This window comes from Bactrocera oleae, chromosome 6 (assembly GCF_042242935.1).
Source record: "Bactrocera oleae isolate idBacOlea1 chromosome 6, idBacOlea1, whole genome shotgun sequence".
Taxonomy (NCBI): domain Eukaryota; kingdom Metazoa; phylum Arthropoda; class Insecta; order Diptera; family Tephritidae; genus Bactrocera; species Bactrocera oleae.
Genome location: NC_091540.1, coordinates 65,324,022 through 65,345,274, shown reverse-complemented (window position 1 = coordinate 65,345,274; position 21,253 = coordinate 65,324,022). Strand labels below are relative to the sequence as shown.

The 21,253-nt window shown below is 32.2% G+C and overlaps 2 protein-coding genes across 6 annotated transcripts in view; one reads left to right on the top strand and one right to left on the bottom strand.

Annotated features, from left to right (window-relative positions):
- The window catches only part of Svil (Supervillin), a 368,637-nt gene that overhangs the window by 26,257 nt on the left and 321,127 nt on the right, over positions 1 to 21,253 (top strand). Inside the window, exon 1 of one of the 4 annotated variants that reach the window (XM_070111685.1) lies at positions 13,722 to 14,980. The exons of the other annotated variants lie outside the window; for them this stretch is intronic. Coding sequence (XP_069967786.1) covers positions 14,966 to 14,980 — 15 coding nt within the window. The 5' untranslated portion in view covers positions 13,722 to 14,965. Of the gene's footprint in view, positions 1 to 13,721; positions 14,981 to 21,253 lie in introns of those variants that run through there. 4 annotated transcript variants of the gene reach the window in all.
- Positions 17,940 to 20,265, bottom strand: LOC106627371 (uncharacterized). Of its 2 annotated transcripts, none has more exons than XM_014247461.3 (5): positions 19,972 to 20,265; positions 19,453 to 19,706; positions 18,631 to 19,390; positions 18,375 to 18,565; positions 17,940 to 18,308 (listed from the first exon to the last, which is right to left on the bottom strand). In XM_014247461.3, exons 1-3 carry the CDS (start codon positions 20,006 to 20,008, stop codon positions 19,235 to 19,237), a joined length of 447 nt encoding a protein of 148 aa, XP_014102936.2. In that variant the 5' UTR covers positions 20,009 to 20,265; the 3' UTR covers positions 17,940 to 18,308; positions 18,375 to 18,565; positions 18,631 to 19,234. The 2 variants fall into 2 exon arrangements, with proteins under 2 accessions (XP_014102936.2, XP_014102937.2); XM_014247462.3 differs by having other exon boundaries at positions 19,453 to 19,655; positions 19,972 to 20,260.

Below are 21,253 nucleotides of genomic sequence, written 5' to 3'. Positions count from 1 at the left end.
GCATACCATGTACAACATTTTTGCAACGTGAAAATATTTTCCTTAACCAGCTGATTGCCGTTGGAAATGAGAAGTGGTTGAGTTTTATAGTATTCAGAATAAAAATTCGTCTAGCATTCCGTTAAATACAGTTACATAGAGCTATACACTGAATTTAAGTTCTCTTTGCTGCTTTCTTTTGACGAAATAACTTAATTTGCCACAGCCTTACATCTGAGTTGATATTTCACGGTAAATTTTCAAGCATTGAGCTACTTGACTACTTATTTCCGGACAAAATGAATCAGAACAAAGTATTATGTAATACTTATGTGTAATCAGATATTTCTATATACATATATACTTACATACATACATACCTATGAATAATATTCTCAATCAACTTTTCTTTTTCTCTCTTTACAGGTAAGTGCCTTTATTCTTCTACAAACAAACATGTTTGATTATTGATCGACGTGTACTAATGAGCGTGTGTAAGTCAAATCTCTACGTATATTACGGTACAGTTTCCTGTATTTTTATGTATTTAGGACAGGGAAGGAGAAACCCAAAACCAGGACAGCTAAACATTGACTCATTTTCGCATAAAAATTATTGCGAGTAAATTCCTTAGAATGCGTGTAGATATTTATGTAGACGCCCGTAATTATGTACTCACCTGTTTGCGGAAGTGACGTAATCGTCAATCACTTAGTGACTTTAAGTATCACTTCCGTTGTTTGGCCTAAATTCGCTAAGCAAACAAGTTGATTGCATTTACACGCAAAAAAAAAAACAAAACGGAAGAAACAAAAGTGCGCCTTACGCAGCAGTTAAAGTGAGGACTCTACGAAAATTTCCAATAATTGCTTACCTGCAATGACTTCCTAGTTTTCTAATCAATTTGAAAGGATATTTACTTATACTTTGTTTTTGGTTTTTATTTTTGTTTTTGCTCCTTCCGTTTTATGTCTTTTTGCTTTACGTTGACGCCACTTCACTTATTTACGAACTCGGCTGGGATTAAAAATTTAATTGTTTTGTCGAAAATTCCTTCAAATCTTCTAAGAAATTGTTTTGCTTTCATTTTGGTATTTTAAGTAAAATATTACAGTGACTTAATGGAGAGTTATTTTTATTCCCTGAACAGGAGACGTCGGAGGTCTTATAATGCTTAGCGAACTGAATATACGTACGACCTTCAGTTTCGGAGATATCGATCTAAAATTGTGAACACGTCCTTCTTTCCCCTAAGGAGCTGCTCTTTTGTCGGTACCGCCTATATCGGGGCACTATAGAATATAGCTCCCATACAAACTAAACGATGACAGAGTTTCTATTGAATATTGTGTAAAAATTCTTTTCCTGGCTTAAAGACGATTTCATTTCGATTAAAAAATCTTTTTAGCTATAAATTGAAGCATTGCTGACAGCACATCTTAATTATGAAGCGTTTTTATCGACAAATATACTCCTCTGTACAATCTAATCAGTGTTGATGTATAAAATGGTGAATAATCTAATCAGCTATATGGTAATCAATGCTACATTGCACAAGTTTTGATATGTAAACACGCAGTAAAATGAGTTATAGTTTCAAAAAAGCTTTAAATAAAGACTCAGTTGAGTTTAATAGTTGCAGCATATTGTTGCATGCATTACATCAACCACTAGAGCAACAACAATCACTTTTTTAAGCGACCAGTTGCATTTACTGTCATTTGTGATCACTCTGTTTACGAGAATTCGCTATAAGGCGTAAAAAAGTCTCGACAAGTTTACATACAAACAAGCCCGAACCCCTGCTGAGTTTGCCTATTAGTTTGTCCGTTTAATTACCGCAATATTTTGCGCTTGCATTACCTGTATTTTGATATTTCGCGTACAAAGTGTAAGCATTACTTAAGAAATGCCCTCGGCGGCGGCCACTACTATTAGTTATTATATACATACAAACCTACATATTAACTGCAGCATTGATGACGCGCCTAACGATCTTTAAACTGTCTGCCACAAGCCTGTCGCACGCATGCGCAGACACCTCACGCTCAGCAGTGAAAACGCATTAGCGCGTCGTCCACCAAGAAATGCTGAAATATTATGAATATGCGCACATGGTAAATGACAGCAGACGCATTACAAGCTTGGTGTTTTTATACTCACAGGCACACGGCGGCACAAAACCATTACGAAATTGAGTGCGATGTTAGAGTTGACCAAGTGTATATGTGGTTGGAGTGGTGTTCCTATGATATTTTTGCTTTTTCGTTTAAGTGTATTTTTTTGCGAGGTGTCTATGGAGCTATAAATTATTGTAAAATGTACAGACTTTTAAGGTCGTCTCCAGTCCCTTCATGCACACATATATGCAAATAAAGATGTGAATTGGCAGAATTGACCTTTGTGCTTTCAATAGGTTCTAATCCTTTTACTTTTTTGGTAGTTTGTTTTCGAAAGAAATGGATCAAGGAATATGTTTTATTTTGCGTTAAAAATGGAATAAAGTGCTCCAAGGCACTTAAAATAATGACTGTGGGATTCAGTGAGTCCACTTTGTCTCAAATTAAATCAACAAGCGAAAAAAACATTAAAACAGTGAAAAAGATTGTTCTTGAAAATCGTCGAATCACTATTAGGGAAGTTGCAGAGAATTTTGGTATATCAATCGGCTGATGTCATTAAATTTTCTCGAATGTTTTGGACATGAAACGTGTGGCAGCGAAGTTTGTTCCAAAATTGCTAAATCGTATATGTCTATGTTCTTATATGGTTTGTCCGTTTGTCTTGACAATTTTGTGAAATTGTAATATAAGGATAATTTTGAAATAACTCGCTAAAGTGACGTCATCAAAACTCTCTTTCTGATGGTTGCCTTCGGATTTAATAATTAATAATTACATACAACTATATAATAAGTTAAGTAACGCATCACTTGCGAATTGTGATAAATAGTTCATATTCTTAAATTGTCTATACTTTTAGCATTATTTCAACAACTTGCTAAACACGTGTTTTTTTAACAGCAACTGCACAGAACATTTCCGAATATTTTTTGAAGGCCGTGAGATTTTATTAATTTGTTAATTTATTTTGTTTTTTCATATTTTGCTTCATCAAAAGCCAAAAAAAAAAAAAATACAAAAAAATGTGTTTTTATTTCGCTCTGAATGCCGACAAAAATTATTTGGTGTGCCTGCCAGCCAATTATTAATTTATTTCCATGGATTATTAAAGCCGTATGATAAATAAATAAAATCCGTTTATTTACTCAATTAATAACATGATAAATATGCTCCAATTTTTTTCGAAATAAATTTTCTAGAGATTAGCTCTTCTAGTATGTACGTATATACAGGCAGAGAGTTAATAATAAATGTATATATTAGGATGGGTCAAAAAAAATAATGTTTTTCTTCGCTTCGTACTTTGGAAAATTATTTAGGATTATCTATCCTCTAAGAAAGGCTCTCGGTGTATGAGCTCTTAATTGTAAGGTGAAGGTCCTCGTCCTAACGGTTTTTTCTTTTTTTTCTTATTATCAGATAAAGAAATTCATATCTCGCTTCCAACTACTTGAAAACATATTTTGTTTTATAGATTTTGTAGGAAATTGAAGGCTCTACAAAACGGGTTTTCGTAAACTTAACCGTTTAAATGATATTAACGGTTGAAGTTTGACTTTTTTAAGACAAATTTCGTTGTTTTTCTTCTGAATTTTATCATCATCATTTTAAATCGCAAAGCTCATAGTTTTGTAAGAAATTTATTGCTCTACATTTTCATGAATAATTTGGCTATATTGTAAAATTGAGTTATGCCATTTTATATTTATTTAGAAATTTATATTTGGTTTGCTCTTAAAAGAGTTCAAAAATATTGTTAGATATATGTATAACATACATACGTACAGACTTGCTAGTAAGAAATAATGTTTATCTATATATATATATACATGCTCATTTCTTTATGTACATACTAATATATTTATATACACACATGCGTATATATATACAATACATACGAATACGTTAATATAATAAATGTTCATCTGCTTTTTCTCGTTGGCAATAATGACGTCAGCTGCAGATGGAAATCATTTTTCTTCTTTTTTCTTTTGGTCTGTATTGTTTTGCGGAAGAAAGATGGGATCATTTATATCTTTGTTTAACCCGCTTGAAATGTGAACTTTTCTGAAATAAAAAATTTAAAATTTTAATAAAATATATACATATTCGTATATCATTCAATATATGCAGGCAAAAATGTATAGTCGATTTAAAATTTAAGTAATAGGATTTATAGCGAACAGGACTTGTAATCAATGGCCAATGAACTTTTCATTTGGTGGATCGATTAAAATTAAATTTTTTTTTTGTGGTTTTGTATACAAATTAAGATGCTGAACTTCATTTTGATAGATGCTTTTATTCTGACAGTAAATCAACTTAGCAGCCTAAGTCAACAAAAAACTGCGTTTTTTTCACTTTTGAATTGTAAGGAAATTTATATAGACCAGGATAGATAGTTTTAAAATCGTTTGGTGGGGTCTTAGTTTCCATTTTTAGAGAAAATTTGCCATATATATTCCTCTGGCCGGCCACACATCGCCCATAAATTATTTTTCTATTCATTTCTGTTACTTTATCTTTCGTTTCCAATGCGTTTCAACCAACCATGAATTAATTTTGCTTTTTACCATTTGTAAAGGCTTTTGCACGGGTCTAATAGCCGAACGTTTATTACATTTTTTTTTGTTTTAAACTAGGTATCATAGAAGATCTCTTTCAATTAGTGATTCAAACTTTGAAACCTCAAGTCTCAAATTATTCTTTCGACCTAAAATCGAATCGATAGATTAGTTTACTTGATTAGATTAGTTTACTTCAGTTGGATTTTAACTAAGATTAGTGATGAAAACCCTGTGATCTACCTAATACCATCTGATCAAATTTGATGCGGTTTATTTGCATGTATTTTAATACAAATCTTGATCTCTCTGCTGTCAACACGATGATTTGCAAGCACTGTTTCTTTACATTTTTCGATTTTATCGTCTTTAACAGAGGGGGATGGCTGACTCGAATGAGGCAAGTTTTCGTTGACTTGAGAGATTTAAGAAATCTTGGAAAAATATTTGTTATCGATTCGAATCGCGCGCGCAGTTTAAATGGACCAGTCCGAGTCAAATTTGATCATATGGTAAGTCTTTGTTATGATTCTCACAGCAAATTTTCTTGGATTCTCACAGCAAATTTTCTTGTAGGCGTGTGTAAGTAATCGGTTTCTATATAAAATTTCGTCGACTAGAATCATATGTCAATAGTATGATGTACCAAATAATTGTTAATAATTAAAAATAAATGACTTACTTTACACACAACAACACATAAATACAACATTTGTCCATTCCGCTGTCTTCTAACATCCAGAAATACGCCTCTTGCAGACTTCAAATATAAATCATTGCTTTGTCGTGGCTGCCATGAGCAGTTTTTCTTTCTATATATTCGTAGTAATAAAAATACATATATGTGCTAAATAAATGCATACAAAAGTGAAAAAACATATGTAAAAAGTATTGTTAACATCTGGGATTGCCTATGAATGAATTCGCCACACACTTATTCCTCCACACATATAGTATACATATGTCTGTACTCATATACTGGTATTCTCCGCAGTCTTCAACTATTCGTTGCACGCTTAAAGTCTTCGAGACAATCTTGGTTGATGCCGATCAGTTGCTTCACTAGTTTTTGTCACAATAACTACTCGAGACATTTGTGGCATGCCGCATGACGTTTGCTGCCGCTTTTTGCACTGCTGTTCGGTTGTTGGCGCGTATGGCAAAAATGGTAATTGACACACAGCCATTCGCTGCGCTTAAGCCCCCGCTCTTCTAACTCATAAGAAACGTTGCACGCACAGCGTGGCTAAATAATTATTTATAGGTAAAAATAAGTGCTTATATACATATGTATGGTATGTTTGTATGTATTGTATTTTATATTCACTTTCCATTACTTGCACCTCACCTTTATACTACTTGCCTTAACCCATTGACGATCTTCCACCAGCCGACGATTTAATTGCTCCTCTTCGGTGCGGCAGTGGATCGCTTGCTCGCCTTCAGGTTACTTGTGCACATATACTCATATATTATATATGTACTCATCTATACAACTACATTTTTGTGTATATAAACAACTATAATAACAAGTAATTTTATAGCGCCAAAACAATGGTTTCGTTTTCGTTTAATGACCGGGGGGCAAAAATATTTTTTTTTTGTTTTGGTTTTGTATAAATAATTTTGAATCTGTAGTAGCGTCATAGCCATTACAGAATATAAGTATAGATCTCGTCATGCATATGTCTGCATAGTTGCGAGGATATATAATCAAATGTTTTGAAAATCGGTAATTGCTTATGAACATAAAAGAGACACTAAAAATATTGTGAATATTACCATAATTGAAAAAATTTTTCAACACGCAGTTCAAGCAACTTAATTTTTTCGCTAGACCAAACTACCGAATCTATCTATCGAAAATAAAAATGATTATGTAATATGATAAGGTTTTGAAAAAACTAAAGCATAATAAATGATGAGGAAAAGATAAACAATGTGTGAACCTTTAGATTTCTGGAGGATCTCTTAAATTCTGTTAGGGAATAAAAAATTTATTATAATTTCGATCCTGACAAAGTTAAAACCGAAAAACAGTCTTTAGGAGGACAAAATATGGGCCAATTTCGGTATCGTTGAACCCGTTCTCGTAAGAATTAACCCGAAAAGGTATTGTTAGGGTTATTGAGTGCTGGCAAAGCAAACCCAATCTCTCAAGTGAAAAAGTTCAGAAGAGCGATTAACGAAGTAATAGCTACATTGCTTGAAGACTTCAAAACCATATCATAGAGTGTACGTACGCGTTTTGAGCAGACACTCAATGGTAAGTAAACAGTAAGATCGTCTCTAAAACCATATCATCTATTAATAACTTTAGTATTCTTAAGCTGATTCCTTTAACAGTGTGTTCAAGGGTTAATATCAAAAACTATATTGTTGCACTAACCAATTTGTTTCCTCCCTGACTCGTTTTCTTGCTTGACAAACAATTTTTTTACGTGCTCAACAGGCCATTATGAGGCGTAGACCCATCAAATTCGTAATATTCGTGCACGTGGCCAAATTTGATGACTTCTTCCCTGTAGACCTAAGTGGGCTGACCGACCCTTCAAAATTTGCAGCTCTCTCATATAGTCCGTACCATACAGATGACTCATAGATCAAAATTCACAGAGTTTTCGAGTTTTACGAAATAGTTGTATCTTATTGTTCTTGGAGTAAATGGCAAGATGTCCGGTTGGTCTGATATGGTCGAACCTTGAGACATATATCGATTGTAAAGTTAATATAGATCATAATATCTGGATCGAGCGATTTTGTCAACATCCAGGTTGGAACCTTACCATGTTACAAGTTATACAGATAGAACCCATATACCATCGAAAGGACTATCTATTGCATATACAATTATTGAGCGTCGAAACTACGGCCTTTGATTGAATTCCCTTTTTGTAGACGACTCTAACTAGCCAACATCATTATTACCACCTCGCTGTCAGTGTAAATGTTGGGCAACATGACGTTAACTATTTTGACATCTCGACTTGACGCACTCGAACCCGCCGATATGTGCTTAGCAATTCCGAAGCAAATTGGCAACACTACCACTCTGGACTGCAATGCGTAGCCAATGCGTTTGCCTTAAGCAGACAGACAGCGCGAACCGCCTCTCAGCCGCCAGGTTTGACAACCACTTTTGCCACAGTTTCCGCCTCTTTAGCCAAGCCAGACGCATAAAATTACGCAAAAGCGCGAAGCCCAGATCGGCGAAGCCAGTTTTCATGAGAAGAGATTGGAATTAAAAAAATTCAAAATAAAAGAAAATTCATGAAAATAATTTAACTGAATGAAGACTGAAAAGCGGGCTTTGATAGTCAGTCAGTTTGTCGCAACAATGTGGCATATAAAGGCCTTTATATCTACTCTATATGTAATAGTATATATGTATGTGTGTGAGCATGTGGCCTGCTGGCCAAGTTTCACTCTCGATTGGAACGCCTTGAATGCGTGCAAAGAAAAGTAAATGAAATGAAATGCCTTGTGTGGCATTTTATTGGTGGGAGGGAGCGAATATTCGCTTGGCTTCAATATTTCATTGTTGTTGTTGTTGTTTTTTATACCCTAATTAAGGTATATTAAGTTGGCCACAAAGTTTGTAACACCCAGAAGGAAATATCGGATAACTTATAAAGTATATATATAAATGTTCAGAGTGACGATGTCCGTCTGCTTAAACGCGAAATAGTCCCTTAGTTTTTGAGATATCGTTCAGAAGTTTTGCACACGTCCTTCTCTTGCCAAGCAGCTGCTCATGTGTTGAAACCGCCGATATCGAATCACTTTAGGATATAGCTGCCATACAAGCTGATCCATCAAACACAATTCCTTGTTTTTTTATGACCAAATATCTTCACGAACTTTGGCACAATTTATTGGCCAAGGCAGCGCTACAACCTTCGAAGAAATTGTTCAGATCGAACTACTATAGCATATAGCTGTCATATAAAGTGATCGATCAAAATCAAGATAAATATCTTTTTATACCATTTTATGCAGTAAAAACCCCACCTGTGAAGGGTATTATAGCTTCGGTGCAGTCGAAGTTAACGTTTCTTTTTGTTGTTTTTTTTTCTTGACTGCCTGAGGAAAGCAAGGTAGGCATGGGATGTGTCGTGGGTTATTGTTGAAATTCATAAGTATATATTGCGTTTTTGTTGTTATTATAGTAGTTGTTTTTGTTGTTATTATTGTTGTTGTTGTTGCCACAAGTAAACATGTTGCCAAACTAGTTACTTAAGCAATCAAACGCCGTGTGTGCAATGCAGGAAATTCGCAGAAGGCGGCAAAGCCAACTATGATCAAGCGCTTTTTTGTTGCTACTTGGTGTTGTTGCAAGCAAAAATGTATGCGAAGTACACGTGTACACCTTTACTATTACATACACTTGTATTTACATTCATTTTTTGTGCCTCTCATTCATGTTCATGATTTTGCGAATTTCATTTTAAAGCGATGATTGGCAATTTGTAAGTGAAATGTTGGCGATAAGACAATTGCGATTAACCGCAGTTGTGATCATGCGGCAGGCCACACTTAACTGCCATAAGCATCATGTAGGCACAGCAATAGAAAAAACAAAAATCGTAAAAACACTCGTAAAAGTAGGAAAGAAAAAGAAGTGGCTTGCCGCAACGAATTGTTGTACTTGTACGTGTTGCGGAAATTTCTCATTTCACTGTGCCGCTCGTAAGTGCTAAGCCACCCGGCTATCTAAGGCAAATTGACAACAGCAACAAAAAAATAATTTACAACAACAATAGCCACAACACTTTGTGCCAGTTATGAAAGCAAAGACACTATAATTTCCAGTTTTTTGACTCCTTTTTATTCTTCATTTATTTTTTATTACCCTTTCCTTTGCTTTTTTCAATCTGGAAGCTTACTTGCACACACATACACACGTAAATGACACATTTTGTGGTAGGTTAGTTTGTGGCATGCCGCATGCGTACAGAAATGCCGTCAGCATGCGGTGAATGGCAAGACAGGATGTGTGTGCCTATGCTTCGGCATCTTTTTGTGTGAAAGTATTCACATTGGTAATGATCAATACCTACTCTCTGCTGCAAGCGAAACTCACTGCTTTTTTTGTGGTAAGCTTTCTGATGCCTTTGTTCATGCAATATATCGCAATTAATAGTAAGGGGGGTTTTTTGAATTATTTGTTTAGTTACACGATTTATTAGATACATAAATACATATATCAGGGTATCATCAGGTATATTCAGGGTTTATTTTATTCTCAACTCATTTTTGAACTTAAGACCCTTGAATGGGTAGGGTATATAGACAAATATCACACAAAAAATGTACTAAAAAAATTTTGGACGCAAATCAGATTCCTAATTTTTCCCCTAAATATATACTAATTAATAAATATTCAATACCTTCACATTACAAAAAATTAATTCTGCAGAATAATTGTTGCGCAACAATGTATATATACCTAGCAACATGTTGCACCCCTCATCAAACAAGTGGTTGTGTTGTTTTTCCATTTTTGTTTACATTGCGGTTCGATGGTAACCGTCGAACATGTCGCAGGTTGTGTTTTGTTTGAAATCTAAGCAGATAATTAAGTACACTCAAAAAAAATTTGTAAATTAATTTAGATGAAAAAAAATAATTGTTTAAAGCTCTCATATTATGGACTTGGCTTTATGCGATGTGAGTCGTAGTTCCGTTTTAAATATGGAGACGCCAATTAATTATGATATACCAGTAGTCTCCGTAAACCAAAATTTACGGTACTTCTAATAACCTACTACTGATCGACAACTGACACTGTAAGTATTATTTGCAATACCATCTGATCATCATTTGATACGTAATCTGACTTTAATTTACGAAAATCTTATCATAAGTTATTTTGCAAAATTTCGACAATTCTAAATCACATATCTCTGCATTGTAATTTTTTATTCGCGAATATTAATTATATATATTTTACGTACATTAATACTAGAATTTTTTTCGATTCAAAACTAACAGAATTTATTAGTTAGTGCTTTGTATTTTTGATTAAAATCCTTTTTGAAGGCTTGAATTAGCTGGTTTAGGTTGAAATAGTCTCGTGACTTCAGGAAAAATACTTGTGGAACGCTAAGGTTTTCCGGAAAGTAGAATTTATGCAAGAGGAGACTTTAGTGCCATAGCTCTATCTAAAACTTTAAGTTCCCAGAGTATATACATAAATATGTATGTAGACTAATGCGATACAACCAACCCTAAACAAATTTTATTAAAATTTCGCTTGATCATGGCAACCGTGTTATCAGCATGTACAGAATTCTTTTATGATTTTTTTTATCTGAAGTCATGTTATGAAAATATTTGCCTTAAACACACGATAGTAAAGAAAGACTATACTTAAAAATTTTCACATTAATTTTTATACACATTTGTGGAGTTACCAAATAGTTTTTTAACATACAAATTCTGTGATCTTGACTGTGCTTTTGTGCGTTCTAAAATCAGTTTCGAAATATACAGTAACAAACAGTATTAAAATAGTTCCTATGCCAAATGACTAGTACCTGTTATAAGTATCCTCACAAAATCTTGATACAAATTTCAGGTATTGTTTTGTTATGCAATTTAGAAAGGTTTCCATCTAATAACAACTGCTTAAAAGCTCATTTTCTTATAGTTAAATAGTACAATACCAGTACAATTTTGAAAAAGTTATACGGGGAAAATAATGTCTACAGGTTACAAAATTTTTAAACCCCAAAAAAATTTAAAAATGCATGCAACTTTGTAAGTAAAATTATATTAAACAAACATATATCTGAAAAATGCCAGAAACATCTGCACCTAACAACTATTCAAGTTCAAACAAACAATATAAATCATGTTGCGATGGGTATTGACTTTTAATATAGAAAAGAAAAACAAAATAAACATAAAATTTTATCATCTGGATTATATCATTTTCTTCGGAATCAAACAATAACAGCGAACGGCAAAAAAAAAAAATCACAAAAATATTCTAATGAAGCAACTCAGCATATTGCGGATCCACAAGCAATTAACACTAATGGATATACAACTAATTGTCTAAGTCAACAAATGATACATGAAAACTCAGACAAAATCATCTGCAAACAGAACAACAACACAGTAAAGTAAATAGTAAAACATAATCATCTAAATAGCAGGGTTTGTTTTATCCAAGCAGCGCTGAGACACATTTTTTTAAACACCCCTCAATAATTCAAAATTTAAAATGATAATCACAAAACTTCAAAATATTTTTTTTTAAACCGTGCTCGCAACAAAAGCGAACATGTTTGAGTGGAAACCGTTGCAACTCGTCTGAGTCTAACGAAAACTGCTCAAATGCTGTTATGTGCTCGTTGCCGCGCTGCCGCTTGTTGGCGCGATATTTTTGAGTTGGAAATTTATTCCACAGTAAACCGCGGTAAAGAAAGGTTGATCGAACGAAAATAGACGCAAAAAAATTTTAAAAAAATAAAGAAATGCTTAAATAACTACTAAAAAGCTAATAAAATATTGAAAAAGAACCAAGGAAGCTAAAAAATAAATTTTTAGCATTAAAGTGTAAGAAGTAGTGATAAAGTTAGTGATGACAACAAATCAAGAAACTAACTAAGAGACATCGCGAAAAAGTCAAAGAAAACGCGCTAGAAATGTGGAGAATTTCTGAATATTTTGAGAAATGAAAACAAACAAAAATATGTGAAAGAAAGTCTTGCATAAATGCCTTTACAAGTCGACGACAGTTTGCATAGAAACCTCTTATGGGCGAACATATGAAAAAAAAAAACAAAAACAATACTTGTTTACCACTGTTTGATCGATAATAAATGTGTTTAAGGGAATTTCACCTGCGACCATGCATAGTAATGAGCGTGGAAAATTGCTGGGAAAAAAGTAAAAAATTTATAATATGTACATAGTAACTGTTTAGTGTTGTATTTGTAATTAAATTATGTAAAACAATCAGACACAAAACAATTGCCAGTAGCGCTAGTTAAAATATGCTGAAATAACTATTTTTTTTTTTAATTGAAAATTAAATATTTTAAAAATATCAAATTAAAATAAATAAAAATAAACAGTAGAATAAAGTAAAACTGTAATCAACAAATCTCTAAAAATTATATAAAATTAAAAAGATATATTTGAAAAAATTAATTTCAAAAGAAAACGTGTGGAAAACAAAACGCAGGACAAATAAATTGTTAAAAAGAAATAATTAAAAAAATTAATTGGAAATTTGAAATAAAAAAAAATTTGAAAATCAGTTAAGAAATTAAAAAAAAATTTTATTTAAAAATAAATAATTAAAAAATTTACCTAAAATGTTAAATTAATTAAAAAAATTTTAATAAAGAAATTTGAAAATTAATTTCAAATAATTTCTGTATATAAAAATTACAAAAAAGTTGACTTCAAGTGCAAAGCCACATTTGTTCCCAAAAACAACAACAATACATGCCTCATTGAAGCAGCCTAGGAGCTTGATTATCACAGCGGTTGTATATTGCAAGATTCGAAAAGCGGTATTTGTGTAAATGTTATGTATAAACGAGTCAGTAAAGCAACAACAACAAACAAATAATGTGCTAATATAGAGCAAAACACGGCTGAGCAGCCAAATTTTCTTAAAAGCCCTCAGTCGGAAGCTACTAAATAAAAGCCAATCGGTCTGTTAGCCATTAGGGCACAAGTAAAAAGAAGAAAAAAATTAAAATTTAAATTCAAAATGCGAAACACAAAAGAGACAATTTAGAAAAATTAAATATAAAAAAAAAATAATTTAAATTATAACCCAAAACAATTAATTAAAATGATAATTAAGAAACATTTTAAATAATTAAAAACTAAAATAAAACTAACAATATAAAAAATAAAATACCATTACAAATTTTTAAAACTTAACAAATAAAAACATTTAAAAAACAAAAATAAATTCAAGACTAATTGGAAAAAGTTTCCAAAATCAAGCGAAAATTAAAAGTTAAAATAATTTTAAAAAAATTTAAAAATTAAAGTAATTAAAAAAAAAATTAAAACAATTAAAAAAATATTAAAATTCGCCAAAAAAACACTTCTTAAAAATATTGTTTTTTTAATTTTTTCCTACCACTACATTCAATAGTTCGATGCGACTTGTCGAAATTATACGCGTCTGCATAATTTCGTTTAATGTCAGCAGTTGAATAACCAAATACGAATAAAAACCAAAATTCTAATTGACATTCGAAACACACACACACATATATATATAAAAGTTAATGCGAAGAAAATAAATTCTATTGGCAAACACAAAATTTCAATCGCTTAAATCGCTTGCTGCGTCATGGCAAAGTGATAATTGAAGCAAAAATAAACCGTTTTATTTTTCTTAATTTTTATTAATTTGCCGTTATAATTTCTCAAAACAGCAATCACGACTCGCATAAGCAACACTTCAGCAAAAGAAACTGTTGAAAAAAGTGCTTAAAATCAGTGCACACTTAAACCTAAAAGGCAAACAGGCCATGCCGCGCGCAAAGCGCAACAGAAGTTAATAATTTTTTATGCAACAACAATGAAAACGCCAAGTTGCATGCAACATAAACGCGATAATTGCAATTGAATGCGCTGCAAAACAAATAAACTGTGAAAATAAAAGCAAAACAGTTGTAAAACAACCAAAAATAAATAAAAACAACAACAACAACAAATTGCAGGCGTAACAAGTGCCACAACTGTGTGACTCGCATGTATTTCAGAGCGCAACAGTCAGTGAATAAAGCAAATGTAATAACAACAACAACAACAGCAGCAATTGAGAATAAAAACACAGCAACATTGCCCTCAATAATTGACCATAAGTAAAACAACAACAATAACAGGGGCAATATTAATACAAACAAATCAGCTTGCAGTACTAACTAATAACGCTGGAGTTTGTTAGTAAAGTCAGCTAGCAGTGAAAAATACATATTTATGTGTGTAATATGCTATGTGCCTGAGCGAATGTGCATATTTCCGGCGACAAGTGTCACACAATTCGTGCTACAAACGTGCAACAAAAGCGAATGCTACATTAACAACAACAACAAAAAAACTAAAACAATACTAAACTACCACAACAAAATATTTATTGCAACAAAAATAAATTGAAAATTTTAAAATTTTCAAAAAAAAATAAATTATTTTAAACCAAAAATTTAATTTCACAAAAAGTCACGCAAAGCTGATCACCGCAGCAGTATAGTATTACTACAATAGCAAAATTTTCAACTAAAAATTTTTTGCTGAGAAACATCATTAGCAATCAAAATGTATCTGATACAGGTGAGCTAGACACATACAGACACATACACCCATATAAACTCATACATTCCCACTAAAAATTTGTAGAAATAAAATTTTGTTTAACTTTGCATTTATATAAGCAAATTATCAGCCACGCAATGTTTACACATTTTATACCAACACAAGCATCTGTAATAACCCGCTGGCTTTCTTTCGCACGTTTGCCGTGCCAAATTCACTGTTCGCCGTAACATTTCGATTTCGTGTTTATCTTTCATTTATGCAAGTGAATTATTTGCTAAACAAATTTCCTTTCGATTTATTTTTTGTTTGTTTGGCCGTTCCGATAATAATTATGCATAGCCGAGTGTGTTCGGCTGCATGGATCAACGGTTTTTGGCGCAGAGGGCAGTGGTTATCGTATTCGTGAAATTGAAATATATACAATTCCTAGTTATATAATGTTTGTAAAATATAATTTTAGTTGGATTAAGGCACTATTCTCCATTAGTTTAAAAGAACCCGGTAGTAGGGATTCGCACCCACCACTGTCCGAGTGGTGTTCAAGTAATTGATCGGATCTCTATCAAAAATAATTTTTTGTGAATAAAAAAAAAAAAATCAATTACTTTAACATATCTGACTTCCGCCCCTCTGTCTGTATACCATATAATATAATAAATAAAAATTAAATGATAAATCAGAAAAATCGTATCATAAGTGCCCTTAGCCTCCATATACTGAATTCAAAGTTCCGGTTGACTTTAAATCACATATATCGCTCGATATGTTAGATATCATAATGAAATTCAAATAGAATCTCTTTCTTAAAACAGTGTATCCTTGCGCCTAAAATGAATCAAATAAAGAGTGTAAACCAGCTGTTTGTTCTTCAATAATTTCGTTCTCAAAAGTTAAATGCTTGGTTTCTGACAAAAAAATTATTATTTTTTTAATGGTCACAACTGTTGGTACATAAAGCATGTCAAACCGGTGCAAACTTGAGTAGCACGGAAATATATTTTACTATAAAAACAATATACTCTTAACAGCAATTAATTTCTACCTTAGTATAAATTTACATATGTTCATACAAATAACTATGAAACTGTTATGCTACATCGAACAATTGCTTATTCAACTGAAACATTAGTTGAAATACATTTGCGCATGCGCATACAACAATTGCAGGCAAGGAAATTTTATTATCAATATGTACTCGAATATGCATGTGTGTACAAGCTGGTATTGCATATTTTATATAATAATCAGCTCATGAGTATATCAATATAATTGTTGGCATTGAGACAATAACGGTTGGGGCGACTGAGTTTGAAGTGCAACTGCTTATTAACGGGTTTTATGCAAAATAATATCCATATTATGAACGGATGTTGTTACATTAGTATGTATTCGTATACATACATACATATATAAATTTCCCTCTATTTTCGCTTTTAATATTTTTTCAACATTTTTTTTTCAATATTTTCTCTTTTAATACTTTCTCAATAATTTTTTTTAATTTTTGAACATTTTTTTTTGCCTTTTAAATTTTTTTTACCTTACTTAAAAATAAAGTTTTTTAAATTATTTTAATTTAAAAAAAAATATTTAGTTAGATTTTTTATTTACTTTAATTTTTTTATTTTCTTTAATATTTTTTCAATAAATTTTTTTGATTAATTTTTTGTTTTATATTTTTTTTTTCATTTCTTTTGTTGATTTATTTTAATTTTTGTTTTACATTTATTTTTTTATTTATTTTATTTTGTTTCTATAGATTTCTTAATTTTTGTTTCTAGTAATATAACCTTTAATGTATTTGTTTTTATCATGCATTTTAGTGACATAAATAATCATATTTTGACAAAAAATTATTAATGAATACAAATTTTTGTGTCTGCATACACACACGTACACATATTTTTGTGTCTGCATGCACACACATACACATATTCGTATGTTCGCATTATGTATGTGTGTCTATGGAAAAGTGTATTGCTTGTCCATTTCTTTACAGCGCTTCAACAGTGTTGACAGTGACAAGTGTTGCTCTTCGTGTCAATGACATTTAAAAATACCACAAAATCCTCAATAACTAAAAGTAGAATTTTATGTGAATTATTTACAACACTTTAAATTATACAATTTAAATTTTCCTCAATTTATCAGTGTCTTTAGCAGAATTTTTGTTTTCTTTTTATTCTGTAATGCCTTAAAAAATCCCCACAAGAAGCTTGGGTATTTACTTACATATTTTTGATTTCAACAGCGAAATGAGCACAATTTTGACGGCATTGAAAGAATGCGACCTTGAAATAAATTGTAAAGAAAGAAATGCTTGCAAAGAAAGGGTGTTAATTAGCACTTAAATTACGGTGACAAGGAAAACATGTGGGTCAAATAAATTGAGATATACTTACATACATATACCATACAAAAGATAGTGAGAGCATTCGTTTTCAGAAAAATAATGATAAGGTAATTAGTATGAATTTTTGTATTATTAAGGAATATAGAATATTTTATTTGAAATAAAAAACGAAAAAAGAAATTAAAATGCCAATATTTTAGCATTATCACACTAGACAATAACTTCTTATGGATACATGGACGGGATAGGCTCTTAAGCCATTTTAAATACGGAAATTTAGTTTATCTATGTACCCTTTAAGACTGAAATGTGCCTCATGATAATAAGTCAAATCAAATTGTACGGAACAAAAATGTCAAACGCTTTGTTTATTGTGACAGCTCGTTTGACAGCTGTGTTTGTGCGAAAATGTAAAGATAAAGCCTTTAATCCCCAAAATAATATTATTTTATGTAGTTTTGTAACAATATATACGGGGGATATCTTGTATTCAGAACCATTTGAAGTAAATTGTTTTTGCAATTTTTTTTTTTGAAAATGAAGTTTACATATGTTAATTCGGTCTTATAGCCGCCTCAAAAGCCTCGCCTTAACACTCAGAAATAAAATTTCAAAATAGACTATACTGTAATTTAGACCTTTCAGTACTTTTTTTATCAGTTTTGGGTAGGTTTGCAACAATTATCTCTTCTACATATTCTTTGGATGTTTATTTTTGAGTTTTTTACGCTGATATGTTAACTCAATACTATATATATTTTTTTATTTTTTATCGATATTTAAGGGTAGATGACACTTTTGTACCACGAAGACGGACACAGGCAGTAATTTTTTTAAATCTCGCTTTTGTTTTGAGTAATTTCATGCAAGATTCACTTTTTTAGTAAATTGCGAGTCTAATTAATATTGGCGTGGCTGTGTACTGCCGATAGCATAAAGTAGACCAAGTAGAAGCACTGAGAGCTGTGTGGCTTTGGCGGCAAAAAAAGTCTGCAAAATTTAGGAAAAGAAAATTCACGGTAAAAATTTCTGATGAGCTGATATGTTAAGACCCACCTTTCTTATATAGAGCGGCAATGTCTCCTTTCCCCGTCTTGTATGCCATTCGAAACCGCGATACAACCAAACAGTTGGCCAGGCCAGCGTAGCAGTCAGTAGAAAAGGCTTCGCAGACTCCATAGCCGCTTCAATATCTTGCCTGTGCATCAAACGGCGCACCTCCTCGCCCAAGTTGACTTCACGCGCCACTATGTTGTTGGGAAGATAATGTTTAACCTTCAATTTCTAAGTTTAAATTTTAAAATGAACCCACCATTCTCGCGGTAAGCCGGTTGGGAGCTCTTACTTTGGAAAAGGTTTTTTAATAGTGACATTTTGCTGGAAGCACGGTGTCTAAAAAATACTAATACTTCGTAAAAAAAAATTGCTGTTCCAGCACTTCTGTTATACAAGATGTTCTTAGAGCTCTTAGTTCACTTTTTTTAGATTTTTTTTTCACACACAACTCGGCGTACTCAGTGCTCTCTCAAACTCAAATGTGTAGTTTCGCACGCGCAATTGTTACCATCATAATTTGAAAATGCAATTTTACAGTTTTACAAAGGCTTAAAGAAAATACAAAAAACTGTTTTTAAATTTTGCTACCAAAAAATGTATATATATTTTTAAGATTTTATTCAACAAATGTCAAAAGTGAGCTATCAAAAATGTAAAGCGTTAAAGCCATAACCACCTTAAATGCCGTAGTCTACAGTGGTTTTGCTCGCTCGAGTTTTTAAGTAAGAGAATAATTTTGATTGGTTGCATCTTCAATGCGACCTTTTCTGCAGAGTCTATAGTTTCAGTCTCTCTTTCGGCCTTTGTACCAGAAGTCTTAAGTCGAATTCGTTAATATATATGCTACACTATTCGTTAAATCAATCAATAACTGTGTTTTTACCACGATAGTCTTCTTTGTTGAAGTCTTGCAGCATATTATTGACCTTAAGCAGTAGTGGACTCTCCTCGTACACTGCGAACATTAAACCCACACCGAGTATGGTGAATTGCATGAGTTTTGCGTGGTGAAAGGTCTGAAAGGGAGTAAGAAAATATTTTATATAAAAATTTATCGTTAAACTCCACGCTCATTTACCCGATTGATGTAGGTGACCAGTGAGCGCTCCAGATGTGCGCGATTACTCCAATCCATGCCTCTATAAATCCAATAGGCGGGCCATGCTATAAAACTAGCGAATATAAATGGACGTGCACGCGCCATTTTCGTCTCGAAATCCAATGGCGCATTGTTTTGCAGAAAGTCGCGAAACTCCGATGCGTATGATATGGGTTCGGGTTCTGCAAGTGAACAACAACCACACGTACCGATATCTTCCTCGTTAAGCAGTTCTGTGGCAACAAGCAAGATATGTATGTACTTATGAGCATTGCATTTATGATATGAAAATATTAAGCTTTGGACAAAAACAAAAACCCAAAAGTGGATCCAATAACCAGCTTTTAGCTTCAACATAAAACTAAAGAGTTCAGTTATTTTAAAAATATATCTCTTATTTTCTTTCAAGCACAAGTTATAGCGCCCTGCAGTTTGACAGTTCTTCATGTTGCCACAGTTAAGTTTTGAAATTTCAAAAACAAATAACGATTTGCCTACCTTTGGGCGCAGAGCTGCTGAGGAATGGTATCTTCATATTGTTTGCAAACAATTATTTTCAATATTGTCACAGTTAATTTAATAATTAATGGCACTTCGTTTTGTGTTTAGATCCACTGTTTGTTTTCCTCAAGTCTCAAGCACACCTATTGGCGCAAACTCATAACACGAATATTTTGTAAACAAATTTTGTAAATTTTGCACAATTCAGAATTGTTTGTAAGCCAAGTATTTTTTTACTATTATTTGATTATAAATTTTTAATTTTTCAAATTAGAAATTTGTGAAATTTTAAATCAAAAGTTTCTACGATTCTGTAACCCCTTGGCAGAGGTTTGAAGTGTTGAACATTTTCTTTAAACGCGAAAAAGTGTTAGAATTTTTAGACCGAAATATTTGAGTTTATTGATGGTTTCTTTAAATTTCAATTACCGTAGTACTGTTCTCATAATAGAGGTTTGAAGTGTTAAAAGTTGTCTTAAGATTTATAGAAGTGGTAAGACCTTTTAGGACTGAATTAGTTTGATCTTTTCAAATTTTCGCATACAAAATTTGCATGGAGTGCGAAGAGAAATCTTCCTCAATAATGCATCCCAAATCAGATATTCTAAGTTATCTGGCGCTAGCTCTGTTCCACAAATCGAGGCCTACAAAAAATGGCTCTCATATACAAAAGAGTAATTTTTTGATGATGAGCTATCAGGCCGAAATGATGACCGTTGCGTATCAATCTTGTTAAAAATTTAAAATTCTGTATTTGTTACTAGCCATCATTTTTCTAATCACGAAACGTCGTCGTCGGGATCTTTCGGGATTACATAACTACATATGTTATCCAGAAAAAAATAGCAAATGTAAAATATTTCTATAGAAATTTTCAATCTCGGAAGCAAATGTTTTCTATTTCGAGATGTAATAATTATTAAAAGTAAAAAAACACATACTGCCACGCAAATTAGAAAATACTTCCATAGAAATTTATTCTTATTTTGACCCTGAAACATCGATTTCGGGATCCCGAATATTTTCAGAATATTTCGGGATTTAACAATTATTAAAGGTAAGAAACACATACTATAACGTAAATAGCAACTACTTCAGTAGAAATTTCCAAACTCGGAAGTAAAGAAAATACAATGTTGCTCATCGCACATATAGACGAGTCGTGATAATGGTGTCTTTTGTAGGCATGTATGCAAGTCCAAGTTATGACTTTTTTTTCGCAAAGGAGAAATTACCTTCGGTGACATTTCTTAGCACGATACAAGCCTTTTTTTATATT

Bases quoted from the DNA above. Each gene is read 5' to 3' on its own strand.
- LOC106627371 (XM_014247461.3), bottom strand. From the start codon at position 20,008: ATGAAGATACCATTCCTCAGCAGCTCTGCGCCCAAAG. The intron at 19,707-19,971 runs GTAGGCAAATCG...TTGTTGCCACAG, and splicing joins CAGCAGCTCTGCGCCCAAAG to AACTGCTTAACGAGGAAGAT. The intron at 19,391-19,452 runs GTAAATGAGCGT...ACTCCCTTTCAG, and splicing joins TGGTCACCTACATCAATCGG to ACCTTTCACCACGCAAAACT.